The sequence below is a fragment of the Heterocephalus glaber genome, unplaced genomic scaffold, assembly GCF_053883595.1.
Source record: "Heterocephalus glaber isolate CG9 unplaced genomic scaffold, H.glaber_assembly_v1.0 deba00001465, whole genome shotgun sequence".
Lineage (NCBI taxonomy): Eukaryota > Metazoa > Chordata > Mammalia > Rodentia > Bathyergidae > Heterocephalus > Heterocephalus glaber.
In genome coordinates this window covers 2,885,655-2,905,686 of record NW_028258312.1, presented here as the reverse complement: position 1 = coordinate 2,905,686, position 20,032 = coordinate 2,885,655, and the positions used below count along the sequence as shown (strand labels likewise).

The 20,032-nt window shown below is 35.9% G+C and overlaps 1 protein-coding gene across 13 annotated transcripts in view; it reads left to right on the top strand.

Moving 5' to 3' along the window:
* Positions 1–20,032, top strand: part of Apc (APC regulator of Wnt signaling pathway) — a 120,252-nt gene that overhangs the window by 13,323 nt on the left and 86,897 nt on the right. For 3 of the 13 annotated variants that reach the window (XM_087180862.1, XM_087180858.1, XM_004841781.4), the window contains exon 1: positions 17,487–17,637. The exons of 8 other annotated variants lie outside the window; for them this stretch is intronic. Coding sequence is in view for 2 of the 5 variants with exons in the window: in XM_087180863.1 (XP_087036989.1) it covers positions 17,563–17,637 (75 nt within the window). In the remaining 3 variants the exon portion in view is untranslated. Of the gene's footprint in view, positions 1–17,441; positions 17,638–20,032 lie in introns of those variants that run through there. 2 more of the 13 variants (XM_087180863.1, XM_087180859.1) reach the window with 2 other exon arrangements.

Below are 20,032 nucleotides of genomic sequence, written 5' to 3'. Positions count from 1 at the left end.
GCTATGCTGCAGCACAGGGGGTCATGCACAGGAGAGAGCCCTCCTGGACTGACCTAAGGAATATGAGGGTATGCGAAAGCAACCCCCCCCGGGGGGGGGGGGCGCCTCACAGCTGTCCACAGAGTCATGGCTTCTGTTAGGGCTGCAAGAGCTAGCAGTGGCTTAGAGGACTTTGTGGAGGCTACTACAGGAGGTGGCCAGAAGATATTGGAGCTAGTCCTCCCAAGTCACCCTGGGGCCTGATAGCTATCAGTGTGCTCACATCCCCTCTGGCTGTCAAAGGGAAAAGGGAAAGTTTAGGCCTCATTTTTTTTTTTGTTTCATTTTAGAGACTGTAATATCTTTTCTACTATTTCAGTAGCATTTCTTCAGTAGTATTTAATTCTAACACGAGTTTTTTTCTTTGCCTTTTCTAACAGTCATCAATTTACATATTAACACCCCTTAAAGACATATAAACCAAGAAGTAAAATTACTGGTTGGGGAAAGTATCACAATGGTCAAAACCTACACATTTAATTATTATACTCATTTGGTTGAAACTTCACCAAGAGTACATATGTACTAACCAGCTATTGAGGTGAATCTCAGTTGAAACAATGATATGAATTTACACAGAAATTTAGTATTCAAAAACTAAGTCATATGATAGAAAAATAAGGTCCATTATACCAATATATTATGCCAGTTTCAAAATTCATTTGTTCCTTCACATTCATAGAAAAACTTACATGCTTTTTGGAATTATATATTGGTGAAATTTTTCCCACAACTTAGTGATTTTTTGTGGTGAATTGCCACATGTTACAATTTCCTGTTCGTCTCTATTGAGCTAATGAGATTCTTGGTGTAGTATAGAATTAGCTCTTTGACAAACAGTTTGTGCCTTAATTTAGATGACAGCCTGTTAATTAAATATTATTCTTATGAGGACCTTGAGAACTGGGCTTGAACCATGAAAAATTTTCCTGCCAAAATGTTAAATGTAAAAGAATAGCTGATGGGCCAGGGATTTAGCTCAGTGGCACTACCCCTGCCTTTCAAGCACAAGGTCTTGGTTTCAATCCCTGGTATTGAAGGGGAAAAAAAAAGAATAGCTGAATGAGAAAAGGCATCCTTTTCCTCTTCTGTAACCAAAGTTTGTTATACTGCTTTATAAGCGAAAAAGTAGATTATTATATGTGATAGTTCTTTGTTCTAATTTTAGTTTTGCTGAGTTACAAATTAAAATCCTTTTTTTTTTTTTTTTTTGGTGGTAGTAGTGGTACTGGAGATTGAACCCAGGGCCTTTACAATGAGCTACACCCTTGGCCCTTTAAAAAAAATTTTTTTTTGTTTTGTGCGACAGAGTCTTGTTTTACCACTTTGCCCAAGCTGGGCTTAAACTCACCATCCTCCTCCCTCACCCTCCTAGGGTGGTGGGATTACAAGCATGCACCACCATCCCCTCCTTAAAATCTTTTATTTAGCTTTTAATTGGTTTTAAATGAAGGTGTAGCTGGGCCTGGTGGTGTATACCTGTAATCCCAGCATTTGGGAGGCTGAGTCGAGAGGATTGCTGTGAGTTTGAGGCCAGCCTGAGCTACGTAGCGAGTTCAAGGCCAGCCTGAACTACATAGCGAGAACTTGTCTCAAAAGAAAAAAAAAAAGAAAAAAAAAGAAAGTGTTGACGATCCTCTGTAAACCTAGTAGTATAGGCTTCTGATTTATTACTTGTCCATAGTTATTATTTAATTAGGATATTGTGTACAATTTTATTCATATGTAGTACACATATACTCATTATATTTAGATAGTTTTTATTGCAACTAAGGACCAACCCTTGTTATAGGAAGAAATGTCTCTGTTAATAATAAATTCAGATTTCTCTTTGAGAATTAGTTAACTTTGATTAATTAGAAAAAGAAACCTGGATTTAAGTACTTGACTGTACCTTTAACTAGATCAGAACAAATCACTTACTCTTGTGATTTAGTTTTTATGTCTGTAAAGTAGGGCCATACTATATTTCAAGTATGCTTTTATTCATATATTTTCTGAAGCAATATAGGGAACACCCAGCTCATATGACTTTCCTAAAATCGATTTATATACAAAAATTTAAAAATCATAGTCCACTTTTTGTTATGAAAGTATGATCATTTCTTGTCTTGTCATCTTGGTTGTTTCCAGAGTTACAACACTTAACTTGTTTCTTGGCCTTAAACTCAGGAGAAGGTGTGAATGAGATATTGAGATAGTGTTCTGTTTGGTAGGTTAAAAAAATCACTGAGGGGCTAGGGGTATACAACTCAGTGGTAGAGAACTTACTTAGCAGGCAGAGGCCACAGGCTCAATCCCCAACACAGCAGTTGATCTGTCAGTCAGTAAATGCAAGATATATACTAAAAGTTGTTTTAGGTCACTTTCATTTTAAACAAAAAAAATCCACTCTTTCAGGAAAAGACTTTATTATGTCTTTGAGCAGATAGTATATGTAAGTAGTACACATTTCAAAAAGTACAAGAGAGTATATGAAGTAAAAATAAATTTCTTATACCTCTCAGCTATCCACAGAGGCAAAGGCAGTCATTATTAGCAGTTTTATGTCTATCCTTTCAAATTATTGTCTATAGAGATCCAAAATTTCACAAGCACTGTCATGTATATTCTTCTGAAGGGCAGAAATGTATTACTATTATGGAAGAATCTAATTTCTGCTTTCCTCAACTATTAGAATTCTGGAACATTGCATACTTAAGAATTTTGAATAATAACTTGCTAAACTATAGAATATTTTTCAATTTCAAAATTATAAAGCAAATACTGGAAGAAGATGAACAGCCTTCTATATAAATTTAATCATGTAATACTTTAGTGCCAAAATCTTACTGGTTTGTAGTTTAACAGAAGTGATACCATGATCAGAGCTACCTTGGAAAAATCTGGCTGGGGTAGCTCAGTTGCTAGCCACATGAGCAAATGGTAATAAAGAGTTCCCATTGCAGATTACCAAAGTAGGGGGAAGAATCTAGATACATTGCTAATTCCTTGTCTAGATAAGCAGCTTTTGTTGACTTGACTGGGGCTAGAGAATTCACTTCCAAGCTTACTTGCTCATTTCTATGGCTAGCAATTTGGTGCTGGTTTGGGCCCCATGTGGGCCTTTCCATGGGGTTACTTGAACATCTCACAACATAACAGCTGGCCCCAGAGTGAGCAATGCAAGAGATCAAGACAGAAGCTACCATGTCTTTTATGACCTAGCCTTGGAAACCACACACTCCTGCAGGATCTTACAGGTGACACAGGTCGGCTGTATTTAGTATAAAAGAACACACATAAAGCGGGGGATTCAGCTCAGTGGTGCCGCTGCATGCCTTGCAAGTGCAAGGACCTGAGTTCAATCCCCAGTACCAAAAAAAAAAAAAAAAAAGATAGAAGCAGAACACACATAAAGGCATACATACCAGAAGTTAAAAGTCACTAGGAATCATCTTGCAAATTGGTTGTTGTACTCCCTAATCATTGGCTCTCTCCTTCACATTTAAATAGAGCTTTAAATGTAGTAAACCCCACATAAAATTGTGCCAAAAAAGCCTAAGGTTATTAGAATGCTACACACCTTCCTATTATTTATGAACTACTCAGGAAACTGTTTGATTGTCAAGCTTTTAGTAGTGATTTATTTTTAATATGCTTAGGGTCTGATGAGAAGAGAAATTACATAAACTGGGAGTATCTAAAGATATTAATGCTAGCTTTCTCTTGGATATTATAGGACACGTTCTTTACCTTTAACACCATTTTAGACAGGTGTGTGTGTGTGTGTGTGTGTGTTTATGTGTATGGGGGGCATTGATTTATTACAAATTTATTAGGGGTATGAGTTCATGTGATTATGGAGGCCTAGAGTCCCACAAAAGTGCTTTGTGCAAACTGGAGACAAAGAAAAAGAGCAAGTGTAATCCATTATGAGTCTGAAGGTTTGAGAATGGGGTGGTGAGGATTGAAGGACCTAGTGCATTAGTGGCAAACCAGTGTCATACATACTGTAGTGGGCTTTTTGTATCATTGAAAGCTCTAAAAGGTTCGCCATCACTGACATAGCAGAAGTCCTGGAGTCCAAGGACCTGAGAACAAGGAACTCTGGTGTCCAAGAGCAGGAAAAAATGGATGTCCCAGCTCAAAGAGACAGGTGGAATTCACCCTTCCTCTGCCTTTTTATTCTGGCTTGTCTTGAACAAACTGGATAACACCCACCCACATTGGTAAGAACAGACCATTTTTACTCAGTCTTCTGACTCAGGTGCTAATCTCTTCTGGAGACAGTGTCATATATATACACCTAGAAAGAATGCTTCCCAAATAGTACTTTACTCAATCAAGTTGACACGTAAAATTATGCAAACATATTGGCAAAATCTTGGCTCCCTCTACTATAGATGTTAATACTTTAAAACCATTGGATTTGGATCTTGGTGGACATAAGATATCTTTCATTCACAAAATCATGAATTCTGACTATGATCTGCAGAAATTTAAGATGCAGGAATATTTATGCTGTAAGAACGGTATGGAAGACTAGGGTTGCCATATTGCAGGATGAAACTAGGGGGAAAATTACCCATTTGTTATATTTGAAGGTAATCTTTAGAGGAGTGAGAATTTGAAATATTTAATTCTACAGAGTGGGGGCATGTTAGGAAAGCAGTGAGATCAGTGAATCAAGTGTCTAGTTTAAATGTCTTAGACATCCAAGTGAATGTTCGAGAAGATTAGGATAGACATATAAATTTGAGATTAACATCATATGTTTGATTATTTAAAGCCCTATGATGAGCTTAGAAAACAGTGAAGAGAAGGCAGCTAGAACAAGCTATGAGGCGTTCTATTTTTAGTAGACTAGTGAAGAAGCAGAGTTGTTAAATGAAGTTAGCGAAAGAAGGAAACCTTGGAGAATGTTTCATGGAAGAAGGGTATTTAAGGAATAAGAGAGTAATCAGCATGATCAAATATTACTAAGATGAGAATAATGGAATTTGGCCTTGCTGATATCATTGACAGTTGAGCTTCAGAAAGTTGTTTGGGATTAGAGTGGGTCAAAGAGTGAATTAGAGGGGAAAAATTAAAGATAGGAAATGGAAGCCACTAGATCAAAAATTTTGGTGTGAAATTAAAGCAGAGAAATGGAATCAATATCTGGTGAAGAGTTTAAGGAGAAACAATTCATAAGAATGAGTGATACTAGAGCACGCTTGTGTGTTCATGAGAATTATCCAGTAGAGAAGGAGAGAGACAAGCTAATAAAAATTGACTTCTTGAAAAGCAAGAGTAGTTGAAATCCAAAAAACAACAAAAAGAGTAGTTGAAATCCATGACATAAGTAGAGGTACGTGTTGGCCTTTGATAGGGAAAGTGGAACTTTAGAGGGAAGGCGTTTTTAGATTTAATAGGAAAAATATGAGGTAATTTCTCTGCAATAGCTTTTATATTCTCAGTAAAATAAGTCTTTAATTGAGAGTGGCATAGTAAAATAGGTCTGTTACAGGTTTCAGGAGACAATAAAAGGCATGGAGAACTTAGAGAGTGTGGGAAAGCAAACTTTATAGGAAATAGAATAGTCCTGCTAGGCAGTGTTGAATAGTCTTTCATGCCTATAGTTGTAAATTTAAGTTGTAACAGCCAGCCTGTTACCTGAACACCCCTCCCCCTTATATAGTAAGTTCAGTTGTAGGCAGGCAAAAGTGGAATAGTTCAGTTCAACCAGGGTTGATATTTTACCAGGTAAATATAATAGATGGAGAGCGGAGTAAGAGTTTTGGGAGTTTGAAAGAGAGTGGTTAGGGTTAACTATTGTTTGAATTAAATAGCAGACCTTCTTTGAAAAAGATTAAGAAAAAGCCTTTATTATATTATATGAGGTACAGAATGGCTTAGGATCAAGATGCTTATTGATAGTTGGTGTCAGGAAAGGTATTTTAATGTGAACTGAAATTTAGTCCAGTTTTAAATCTTTTTGCTTCTGTGTGATACTTCAAATAATCCTATCCAATCTTGGAATACTTGGTAAAGAATGTTTTAAAAGACCTGTGAAGTAGATATGAGGTTTCAATTTAAAAAACATTAGTCTGGTCTAAGAGTATAACTCAGTGGTAGAGTGGTAGAGTGGATAGCATTCTAGAGGCCCTGGGTTCAGTCCCTAGCAACAAAATAATTGTGATAATAATAATGAACTGTATTGAAAGAAGTAATTATATTTATTAGGTGACTCATTCCCCAAAGCCCCAAATGAATCTATACATATTAGGGGTAGTTCAAGTGACCCAGAATTTTCTGACTTGATTGTCAAAGAACAGTAATGATGGGTACATTTTTTTTTTCATTTTAAGTTTGGATTATTTAACCTATAATAGCAGACACTTATCTTCACTATCCAGAAGTGAAATAATTTTACGTTCTCTGCTTTGCCTTTTATGTTTAAAATTTGGCATAAAGCAAGAGGAAGGGAAGATATTAAAAAACAGAAAATAGTATGGTATTAGGCAATGTCATCTGCAGTTGGTATATAGGGTGTTGGAAAAGTATTTGTTTTCTCAAAGTAAAAACTTGGGGATATTAGTATGAAAATAAATCTTTTGAACAAGAATTTAAAGTGCTAATAAGTAAGCACTATAATAAGGCCTTATAATTATTCTTTTATGTATACCAAATTTTGGTTTTAACATCGATTAAAATTGGGTCTTCCATTATCAGTTCTGATATATTTCAGGGACTAATTTGTGTGTTATAAACTGATAAATGATCCATCAAATAATCTGAGCATTTTATGATATTGTAAATCTTAAAGTAGTGGTAACTTTTAATCCTGTTTTCCCTGGAGAACTTTTTTTTTTTTTTTTTGCATAGTACTGGCAAACACAGGTCCTTCACACTGACCTACATTCCTAGCCCTTTTTTTAAAATCACTATATGCTTTTTAATTTTAAAAAAAAAGGTTTACAGAAAAACTGAATAGGTCCTATAAACCTACCCTTCCCTTTCACTCATAGTTTCCCCTATTTGTTTTTTTAGAATGTATTAATATACATTTATGATACATTAAAAATATATTCATCATGGGGAATTGGTACATATACATATTATATGTTTGAAACAGAGTCTTGTTAAATTGCCCAGGCTGGGCTTGAACTTGTTTATTGTTTGTTTGTTTTATTCAATTTTTCTTGTATAAAATTTTTATTGGTACATTTTAGATATATGTAATGATAACATTCATCATAGGGAATTTGTACCTAGGCATGATATATCTTGCTTTTTTTTCCCCATCCCCTCGCCTTCAACTCCTCTTCCCCTGCTTATTTACAAAAGTTTTGTTTCCATTTTTTTCCTGTCCCTCCCTTCCTTTCCCCTTTTACCCTCCCTTGTTCCCCTTCGCATTTGAACATTTTCTTCCCATTTCCCAATATCTATTATACATTTTAGTCCTTTTTTCCACTTTCAGTTTCTCACACCAGAGAAACAATGCAGTATTTAAACGTGTGTGTCCAATTTATTTCACTTAAGAGTATAGTCTCAAGGTGCATCCATTTAGCTAGAAATGTCTTGAGTGATATGGCACAGTAGTACTCCGTTGTATAAAAAAAACCACATCTTCTTTATCTATTTATCAGTTGATGGGCATTTGGGCTGTTTCCAAGATTTAGCTATTATAAACATGGGTGCCAGTATAAACATGGCTGTGATATGGTGCTTTTAATTCTTTTGAGAAGATACCAAGAAGGGAAATAGCTAGGTCAAATGGAATCTCTAGTTTTAATTTTTTGAGGAATCTCCACACTGATTTCCACAGTGGTTGTACCAGTCTATACTTCCATTAACAGTGGAGAAGTGTTCCTTTTTCCCCACAGCCCTGCCAGTATTTGTTATTGATTGATTTCTTGACAGCCATTTTTTCTGGAGTGAGATTGGACTTGAATTTCTGATCCTTCTGCCTTAGCCTCCAGAATGCTAGGAGGCCACTACCATGCCTGGCATGGAAAAAGGCTTTCTTAATTTAAAAAAAATACTGATTCTGTGTGCTTCTCTTAATTTCAGAGTACACCATAAACATTCGATGTTGCTTTGGTGGCCATAAGTTACCAGTTCTTTAGTGTAAAAATAATGTCCTTATGAATACAGTTCATAGATTTATATTGTAAAATTGTAGCTTTCTGAGCAATTTTATAACTGTTTTAGGTTTAAAGTAATAAGAAAATGGGCCAGGAATGTAGTTCAGTGGTGCCACGCCTGCCTTGTAAGGACAAGGTCCTGAGTTTGATCTGATACTGGGGGAAAAAATAAAAAATAAAGTAATAAGCAAAGACTTGGGTGTGGTCATGTACACCTGTAAATCCCAGCACACAGGCTGAGGCTGTGAGTTCAAGGCCATCTTCTATATAGTGAGTTCAAGGCCAGCCTGAACTACATAATGAGATCCTGTCTCAGAAAGAGAGAGGGAAGAGGGAGGGAGAGGAAATATTAAATAAGAATTTTTAATAAAAACTGTAGACAAACATAAAACTTTGTTTTAAACTTTTAATTTGAAAAATTAATTAGAAAAAAAATTTCCCAAGTGCAAGGACCCGAGTTCAATCCCCAGTACCAAAAAAAAAGAAAAAAAATTTCCCCTAAAGAAAGGGTAGTTTAAAATATTTCATGCCGTGAAACAAGAACTTTATCAGATTAGGACATGTTAAGAATTGGGGGGGGGGGGGGTAGAAGAATTGTCCTTGCTTATACACATATATTTGAATATATCATTACTTAGGTAAAGTCATTTCCAAAGGTGCTTTTGTTTTTTGTTTTCCTAACCACATAGAATTAATAAACAACTGCATTGTCAGAATTCCCAAATTACACCAAATCAAACCAAATTCCTTACAGAGTATGTCATTTAGCATTTTTTCTGCAAGCATATTTTTCAATTGAAAACACCTTTGGTCATTAAGTTTACTATAATTTGTAATGATGTGAATGTAAGTTCTGATTTTTTCTCCTTTGAGTAGGAACTAGATATGAGTCCTATTAATTTTTGTAGAACTTGCTCTAATCTTGTATCCCTCCTTATTTAAGACACATTCTTTCATTACCTAAATTTTTTAACCTAAGAGACAAGATTGAAATCACTGCCCTGAAAAATTCCTAAACCTCATTCAAGGCTAGTTCTGTTGCTGCTTTCTCTCCCTGAAGTCTTGATTACCTAGATAACCTCTTTATACTTTAACAACATATTGTCTTGTATTAAAACTTACTGTACCTTCTTAGTCCCCATCTAGTTTATAAATTGATGTTGTATTCATCATTATATCATTTACATTAATACATTGAACAAAGATTGACAAGCCCTGTTACAGAGTCAAGAGAACATCAGTACAAGAGAATCCAGGTTCCTATCCTTGGGAAATTTATATTATAGTTTGGGAAAGAAAGATAAATACATAGATGCATATAAAACTTTGTGGATTTCAAATGTTTTGCAAACAGAATACCATGGTGTGTTAGAAAGTTTGAGGATGATCCAGGGGATCTGGAAGGTCTCTTTGAAATGTGACATTTATGCTAAGACGTGCAGTATATAAAGGAGCAGTTATATGAATATTTTGGAGCAGAGTTTTGAGGTTGAAGGAAAGATAGTGTTAAGGAAAATAAAGAGGAATAAATCAAAGAGGTAAGACAGTAGAAGCAAAGAAACACATACCCGCATTTATACAGTGTATGCTCCTGATCTCCACTTAATATGACTCTACCTTTTGCCACAGGTTAAGTAAAAAATAAAGGTTAATCTCTCTCTCTCTCTTTCAAATATTGTGTCTTTGTGTCCAACCTAAAGTACCTGACTTTTGAAAAAAATTATAGAAATTATATGTGTTAAGCTGTGGGAATTTTATAAAATTCAGAAAACTAAAATTTATATCATTACACAACAGGGATGAACAGTTGATATTTTGGTTATCGCTTCTCTTATATATATATATATGGTTTGTTTAAAAACAAACAAGGAGGCAGGGAGTTTAGCATGTACTTAGCAATCATGAGGCCTTTTCAATCCTCAGCACTCAAAAAAAAGGTTAGTTGGTGTCATATATAAAATATACAATATTCATTTTCATCTAATATCACATGAATTATATAATTATCTCATAGTTGTCTTCTACAACATAATTTTAATCATGCTGTAAATGTACCCAAAGTATTGTTAAATTGTTAGCAGTCATTTGTAGGGAACAGGGAAAGGGGATGTTACCAGAACCCCCACAGTGAGTACTGGTCTCCTGTGAGCCATGACAGCACAAGGCAAATTAATGAATAAAGACAGGAAACGAGATTTAGAGAAGAAGGTGAGCTTTGGGCCTGATCAACGCTGCTCTGGGCAGCAAAGACAAAGGCACCCCATGATTTCTGCATCTTTATTTGGTTCTTCTGAAGTAACAGATGACTGAGAGGGTGGTGATAACGGTGATAATCCTAGGCCGGCCCGATGAGGAACTTATGCTGATGAAGATCCTAGGTCCATGAGGAACTTATGTTGATTAGGAATTTGACCCTCCCCAGGTAAAACCTTTCTCTTAACTACTTATTTCTCAAAGAACCAGGATGTCTTCAGCTGATGTAATCCTGCCCTGGAGTGTCACAGCATCATGGAACCATTGAGGTTTCAGCTGTGACTTGAGGCAAAAATGGAGTTATGCCTCAACATGCCATAAGCCTGCCTGCAGGCAGGAAAACAAGACCTAATCTTAATTTAATTGTGAACTGATTTTTCCCTAAAATTATGTAGAATTGCTCCTGACAATCATTGAGTGTTTTTTAAAAAACTGTTTAGTGATATAAGTAATACTGAGTATCTGTGAATCTTAAATTTTTGTACATGTATCTAATTGTACATATGATAATTTTCTTTAACTGGTATTGCTTGGGTATAAGCATTTTTTAACATTTGAAAGATACTGCCTACTTTCATGTATCCTCATTGACCCTACAGTCTTATTTTAAAATATGATTACCTATTTAATAAGTGAGCCAGCATTTAGCTCAGTGGCACTGATCCTGCCTTGCAAGCACAAGGTCCTGAGTTCGATCCCTGGTACCACACAAAAAAAAGGTGAAAGTAGTATTCTTATTTTATTTTTTCTTTGATTCCTTAATGTGATAAAACATTTTCCTGTGTATTTGTCTTTTTTTTTTATCATGTTCATTGTCAGTATATTCACAAGATGCCTAGAAAGCTTTTTGATGGGAATAAGTATGTTTGTTTATCCTGTAAGCAGACCTAATGCTATATAGCACTCTAAATGAAAAGACATTTCAGAATGGTCTCCCTACTGTGGTACAGTCTAGACCTCTAACAGCAGAATCTAGAGCAGTGCTTGGTGGTTCTCACTCCTGGCACTACATACTAGTGACTCAGCCTTAAACTCAGAGATTGTGGCTTAAAGCTACCAAAGGGATTCTGCAGTGCAATCCTCTAAGCTCATAAACACTTTCATGGCTATCTTTTTTTTTTTCTTTTTCACCTATAGGAACCAGGGCTTTAACCTAAAGTGGTTCATTTCCTCTGAAGAAAGTTATATTATAGCTGGCTGTGGTACACACCTGTAATCCCAACTCTTAAGAGACTGAGGCTGAAAGATCGAAGTTCCAGCCAAGCCTAGGCAATTTAACAATGAACTATTTTACAGTAATATAAAACATTTTAGCAGTTACTCTACTGTAATTCCATAAAGGCGTCTTCATTAGATGTCTTTTGGAGGTTAATTTTTAAATCATTACTTAAAATATTTGATGTATACCTAGTATGTTCAAAATACAATGATACACACCATGAGATACAAGATGAAATCAAATGTGGGATCTTTTTTTTTAATTCATTAATTGGTACATTTTAGATATACAATATCTTGACATTCATTATTGGGAATTTGTACCTTTACATAATATATTTTGGTTCTTATTTTTTTCCCCCATTCCCCTGCCCTCCCTTCAATGCCTCCACCCCTCCCTATTTACAGAGATTTTGTTTTCATTTTTTCCTTTTCTGTGAGATTTTTATATAGTCAGGAATAGGACAGTAGATGTACACAGGAGTACAAAAGGAGTGTTTGCACTGTAAAAGAGGAAGGGACAGTAGAGGGAAGAGGAGAGTGAATTGATTCTAGGAGGGGTGATGGATTGTTTTGTGGAAATAGAAATCTTGATTTGGACCAGTAGAATATCTAAGCATCCTTCATTTAGCCAGGTGACCTGGTGGGGGAACCTGCAGTCCCAGCTACTGGGCAGGCTGAGGTGGGAGGATCACTTGAGCTCAGAAGTTGGAGACCTCATCTCAGGAAAAATGGAAAAAAAAGAATCTTATTTTAAACAAAAATATTTGTATTTCACTATTTATAAAGCATGCTCATAATTGCATGTTTGATCCTGGTAACAGCTCTATCAAATAAGCCAAACAGGGCTGGGGATTTAGCTTACTGGCGCCTCACCTGCCTGGCAAGCGCAAGGTCCTGAATTCGATCCCCAGTACCTAAATAAATAAATAAAGCCATACAGATACTTATTTCTATTTTACAGATAAAGGACTAGTTCCAGACTTAGAAAAGTAAAGTGACTTCCAGAATCATATAGCTACAAAATGAAAGATACAGAGATCTTCACTCTCCATATGCTAGAGCTTTCTAATGTATATTAGAGTAACAAAGAGCTATAAAAAGCTATAAATTTTAGAAGTGCCTGATTGTTTAGATAACTTGCTTATTTTTTTTTTTTTTTTTGGTATCAGGGATCGAACTCGGGTCCTTGGCTTGTGAGCCAGGTGGTGGAACCACTGAGCTAAATCCCCAGCCCTAACTTGCTTATTATTAGTATCTCAGTTCTAAAATAGAAGTCTGTAGTATGGTAGGCAGAACAATGGCTCCACAAAGACATCTGCTTTCTAATCCTCAGAACCTGTAAATATGCTAGATTATGTAGCATAGGAGAATTAAGGTTGCAGATGAAACTAAGGTTGATAATCATGTCATCCTGGATTATTAAGGTGGGTCCAATATAAGAGGTTTTTGTTTTGTTTTTTGTTTTTTGATTTGTTTTGTTGAGACAGGGTCTAGCTATGTAGCCCAGGCAGGTCTTAAACTCCTGGTGATCCTCCTGCCTCAGCCTCCCAAGTGCTGGGGTGACAGGCATGCACCCCCACGCCCCACCAATCTTTTGTTTCATTTTGTTTTGGAGGTTTTTGTTGGGTTTTTTGGGGGGGGCAGGGTTGCAATATAAGAGTCTTTAAAGCAATTCCTGAAGAATAAAGGAGGCTGATGGAAAAATGAAAGTATGATAAGGAGGTATGACAATAGTAGTCAGAGTCCTGTGGAGTAGGAAGGACTCAACTCACCCTTTCTAGCTTTGAAGATGAAGAAAGGAACTAAACCACAGAATGCAGTCTATCTCTAAAAGCCAGAAAAGGTAAGGAAACAGATTCTTAAGAGCCTCCAGAAATGAGTATAACCCTGTAAACACCTTGATTTTAGAGTGAGGCCTCTTTTAGGACTTCAGAACTATAAAACTGTAATATAGTAAATTTGTGTAGTTTTAAGCCACTAAATTTGTGGCGATTTGTTGTGGCAGCCATAGAGAACAATATACTTAGAAAGTGTTTAGTGTAGGAAGACTAATGTGGCCTTTAGGCATTCCATGGCTAAACTCCAAACTTGTCATTTCCACTGTCAGCAATGGAAAGCCATGGAATGTTCCTGAGCATGAGTGTAAAAAACTATTTTGAAGTTTACTCATTAGTGAGAAGAGAGATTGGAGGGAGAAAAATGAAGAAAGATTCTATAATCTTTAGTGCTGGGAGTATTTGAAACATTTAGGGTAACACAGAACAGTTGAGTCTGGCTTGTAGAAGACTATGGATATGTCTCCCACTTGGCTCCTACTCACTAAAAATCACACTGACATTGCAACATTCACCTCCTTCCCATATCCTATGACAAATACAGAAAAGTCTTCACAACTGTTTTGGCCCTGGAAATCTCTTCATACTCTTATGCTTTTCTGTCACCAGTAACCATAAGCAAGTATAAATCCACAGACTGAAAGGTTTCTAAATGAACCTGAGCCTTATTTGTAGAGGTTATATTTACACTAGCAACTGATTTTTCCATGCATAATTTAAAAAAAAAATTTTGTTGATCTCCCTCACCCCCCACCCCTGTACTGTGGATTGAACCAAGGGCCTTCACACTGATCTACATTTTCAGCCCTTTTTGTTTTATTTATCTATCTATCTACCTATTTATTTATTTATTTATTTATTTATTTTAGATAGGGTCTCAGTAAGTTGCCCAAGCTGGGCTCAAACTTTGGATCTTCCTGCTTCAGCCTCCCAAAGTGTTGGGATTATATATGTGTGCCACTACACTTGACTTAATTGATCTCTTTCTTTATAGGCAGAAATCTGCCTGAGGTTTTCAGTAAGTAATAGTTGATCTTATCAATAAAAGCACTGGAGTCAACTGAAAGGACCACTAATTTTAACTCATTTTACACCAGTTAATATTGTTGCCGATATTACTGTTGTTAGTTTTTTAAACCACAAGTCTTAAGTTAGGTCCTATATGTATGTAAAAATGGTATGTTACATTTAAAACATTAAGAATCCTGTTAATTTTATCTGGTCACTAATTTTTTGTTAAGGTTCAAAAGTTTTGTTTCTTCCCCAAGGCTTTTCTGAGACCTGTGCTGCAGCACAAAGGGGTAGTGCACAGGAGAGACCCCTCCTGGGATGGCCCCCCTTGATTTTTTCTTAAGATGAAGTATTTTTCATATTTATAACATTTAGTTAGGAAGCCATTTATTAAAAACAAGCTGGTCATAGCAAACACTAATATTTAAAATCAAAAGGATGATTGACAGTACAATCTTAAAACAACCTTAATATAAAATTTATTTCTGTAGTACATTTTAATCAGAAGTTATTTTTAATGTGTATATGTGATAACATTTGATTAAATAGGGGTGTCAGGTGCTTATATGGATGTACAAACCTGGCAACACAAATTAATGCTTCATTTATCTCCATTATACTCAGATTTGGCCCAATATGTTTTGATTGTTCAAGCTTTTTAAATACAGCTTTAAAAAAATTATATATATATATATATATTTGGTACTGGGGATCGAACTCAGGACCTTGCACTTGCGAGGCAGGCACCAGAACCACTGAACTAAATCCCCAGACCTTTAAAATATATTTTAAAAATAAAATTTGATCTAACTTACAGAATCCCTGAGGAAATTGGTTTGAGAAATCCTTCATTGAATAATTCAGTTGGCAACATTGAAAAATGTTAAGTTTTTAAGTGGGCTTCCTTTTTAGATTTGAAGCATTTGGCTAATAAACATGTGATAGAGCTTGCTCAATTTTTTTATTTTTTTTGAGACAGGATCTCACGTTGTTGTTCAAGCTGGTCCTGAACTCACTATGTAGCCCAGACTGGTCTCAAACTTTCGGCGATCCTCTTGCCTCAGCCTCCCAAGTGCAGGGATTACAGGCATGCCCAGCCAGAGCTTTCTTTAAAACTGTTACCTGATGAGGCTGGGGATGTACTCGGCAATACAGCATTTGTGTGGCATTTGCAAGACCCCAGATTCAGTCTGCAGCACCACACACAAAAAAAAATTTTTAAAGATAAAATGTTATCATTTGTGGTCTAAAGGAGTAGGGGAAGTGGGAGGAGTGGGGGAAAGGAAAGAAGGGAAAAGAAAAAATATGAGAAAAGGAAAAAAATGGAAACAAAGTCTTTGTAAATAGGGAAGGGTGGAGGGGGTGAAGGGAGGGCAGGGGAATGGGGAAAAAATAAGAACCAAGATGCATCATGTAAAGGTACAAGATTCCAATGATGAATGTAACTGTATTGTATACCTAAAATGTACCAATAAAATTCATGAAAAGTTATTTGAATCACTGATTTATACACTACATATAGTAAAAACATGCAGTAAAAAATTAGACAAATTTTGACTGCTAACTGGTTTACTCAATAATGAATTAGTAAGAGTAATACATAGATTTAATTGTTTCCTAGGGTACTAAAAAGTTATTTGAGGGAGCTTTTAAAATACATTCTTTATTTTGAAAGATTCCTTTTCTTTCTGGAAGTTCTAGGGCTTATAAGAAATTTGTCACAGATGATGACTAAGTCTTGTGCAGTGAGTCGTGCAGTTTTAATATCAGAATCTTGAAAGCCTTTTTAAAACTTATCTTCATAAAAGATATTTAAGATTGAATAAAATGGATTCACATGTTTCCTTTATTTCAAATATGAAGAGAAATTTTTCTGAGTATATTTACACTTTTAATATACAGTTGTGATTAGAGTTGCATATGGTTGGTGTGAAAGTCACTGATTTGTTCATTCAACAAATATTGTAGGGCATATTAGATACATATCAATCATTAGTACACAGAGACTAATAAAAATCCAGAGCCCCAAAGGAAAAGCAAAAATCACCCCATATCCCACCATCCAAAGAATAACTTCTGTGAATATTTTTTGTGTCCATTCTTTTTCTAATATATATTATTTAATAAAGTATAATTGCCTTGAATATGCTATTTAGTAGCTTTCTCCTTTCATATTTTTTTTAAAAATGAAAAGATTATGGTAAATATACTTTTATTTTAAAACCTGAAGTTTAGTATCTTTTAAAATTTTAAATAAATAGTGGAATTTGTTTCCCCCATTTAAGCCAGAAATTAAATCAGACTTCATAAAATTAGGAAAAGCTTCATGTGGTTAAATTTAAATGAAATGTAAAATTTGTATTGAAATACTCCATTTAAATCCTAGAATTCTAGTACCTAGACCACATCAGGGACTGCTCTAAATACCACTATGTATATACATATTAACTCCTTTATTCTATAGTTCAGTTTCCATTTTATGGAGGAGGAGGACTTTGAAGCATTGAGAGGGTAAGTGACTAAAGTTACACAGAGTAGCAGGAGCAAAAAGATTTTAACATAGGCCAGTGTAACTCCAATGTTCTGAGCTGCCATCATAGCTTTTCTGGTAACTGATTTTTAAAATCAAACATAATTCAAGTGATTTACCTAATAAGTCAGTGGTTTGTAATAAAAAACTATTTGTTGAAATGCATTTACTAGAATTATTTTTCTTTGCTGCAAGCATGTAAATCATAGTGAATGAGATGAGATGTAATTTATTATTCTCCCTCCCACCTCAGTGGCTCTGGCTAATCTTTCTGCCCTGTGGACCTCCCCCACCTCACCCTGTTATGCCTGTCAGCCACCATCAGCATTCTGAGTTGTCAGAGGTAGGGCCGTGAGCGTGCACCTCCGAGGTTGAGTGCCAGGCTAGAGCCCAGACCTGCTGTGTGGCGGGGCAGGTCCGGTGCCCTGCTGCAGAGTGCAGATTGGGAAGCGGAGCGAGAAGCAGCTGTGTAATCCGCTGGATTCGCTGGATTCAGACCAGGGTGCTCCCCCTTCCTGTCGGGAAGCAGCCGATTGGCTGGGTGGTGGCACACGTGACCAACATGTGGCTGTATTGGCGCAGCCCGCTGGGGTGTCACTGGAGACGGAATGGAGGTGCTGCCGGGCTCGGAAATGGGGTAGGTGCCGGAGCCACGGTGGTGGCCAGGCTTGCTGTTGCGAAGGAGAGGGAGGAGGCGATTTTCCCTTGGACTGTCTTAAGCTGATGGCCATTCCTTGGCACAGGGTCCACTGCCACAAGCCAAGGGAGGAGACAGGGGCGTCGTCCCCCTCCGCTCCCCCACCCCCCACTGCAGCGCAGGAGATGGATTTCCTGTGCTTCTGATACAGGGATTTTGACAGAAGAGGATGAAGAGGGGAGGAGTAGAGTAAGGGGAGTCTGGTGAGAAAGCTGTTTGTGGAGCTAGAAGAGGGTTTTGTTTTTATAATGCCTGTTGACAGAGTAGACTGGAATAACAGTATCTAAGGAAACGGGTAGCGGACAACAAAGAATGGAGTATATTCATGGCGAAGAGCAAAAGCTGTAGTCTAGCCCATTGAAAGGCTTCTTTTCCTCCCTGGCCACAAGGACACAGGCAGTGGTAGCCAAAAGAGAAGGGATACAAAGCTGCTGCTGATAGCTGGTGTGCAGTCTAGTGGAAAGGGTACTGGGAGCAGGAAGAGGATGAGAAAGCGGGCACTGCAGAGCTGGAGTGATGTTCTTGGTTGACTGGTGAAATATTGGACACTAGTAAGGTGCCTGCTTTTGTACAACATCTAAATGAACTCTCTGTGAATAGGGTGGCAAAAAGATACCAGAGTCTTTGTTAGTTAAAAAACGCAGTGGTAGTGGCTTTTTGCAGATTACTGCAGCAGTGCTTTTCTCCCTCTCTCAGACTGAAACGACAACTGCAGAGGAATAAAAAACCTTGCAATTAGGGGAAGAAGCCTTTTACAAGAAGCCATAGTTTATAATTGTAGACCGATTAGGAGAAAGAATTGTTCTGGTTTTTGAAAGTAGGAAAAATATCACGCTATGACTTTTGACGGTGAAATGTAGTAGAGGCTTTGATTCAGCATCACAAAAGAGATGCTCCAATTCTTTGATTTAACATAAACCCTTTAGGAAATCTTAATAAATTATTTATGAAACAGTGGATGTTTTCCATTGTCAGTGTAGCTTTTATGACCTTAATTAGGTCATTCAAGAGCAAGTCACTTTCTAATGTAAATTACTTTGTGAAAAATTATGGTAATATGTGTAATGTATAAGATCTATATTTATTAAGTAATTTATATTTCTCTTTGATTACTTTTAGATATCATTAAAGTCTACAGGCAAATTTTTAAATGAAAGCACCATGGCTTTTAAATGTATTTCCTTTTAATGAGTATTCATAAGATATACTCTTGATAGGAAGTATTTTTCACTGAACTTATTTTTTCCTGTACTTATATAAAACATATTTTCAGATTGAGTACAATTTTAAATGCCCTATCTTTGTGCTTATTTATGGTAGCCTGCCTGCCACACCTCCTCACTCCCTAACCCAGAGTGACAGTGGCTTTGTAAAGCCCTCCGGGATCTGTGACAGTGCCTCTTCAATGGTGTTTATGTAATAGCAAGTCTTAGGAGAACTTATAATTTTGTTCCAGTAATTTTTTCAAGACAATAAGAAATGAGTTGAATAAATAATACTACATACATTTTTTGTTGATTAAAATGATTTTAATATTTAAAATATATTTGCTTAAAATTACTTCATCATGGATATCACAGTCAGTAATATTTAGGGTCTCCTTTTTTGATCAGATGGTAGCTGTAGCTAGAATTTAAAATGTCACATTGAAATTCCAAATGAAATTTAATAGCCAATATTTGAATCCCAACTAGTATATAGTCCTTGAGAGTTTGTTACATTCTTATTTTTACTCAAATTTTCTCATTTTACCATTTAATTACCTTAGTGTAGCATTATTTTCATTTTAAATGTTACTTTTAATCAGGTATGTCATGACTTTATCCAAGGTCATTTATTGTGTAAGGATGTAAAGAACTTAAATCTTTTTAATTTTAATTTAAAAAAACCATTTTATAATGCCTCTTAGCATATAATATTACAAGGTAATATATAACAGAAATTAAAAATAATAAGTCACTGACAAATTATTCATCAGGTTTAAAAAAATCTCATGTGATTGTGGGTTTTTAAACACAATATAAGAGTGCTTAACAATATAATGGATAGCTCAACAAATAGGTAGCAGTTTCACAATGATATTCATAAACATACTTTTAAAAAATCATCTTATTAGTCATATGAACATTTCTATAATCTTAGATTATAATATTTCTCTGAAATAAGAAATAAAGGACTAAAGTACATTTATTTTATTCTTCTTACAGTATAAAATATGACTGAGCTGTTGGCTTTACTGCTCTTTGAAATTATTCATTGTTAATTGATACAGCCTGACTTGTACTGCTATGGAATTCAAAAATTAAATATTCATAAATATTTTATGGACAGAATC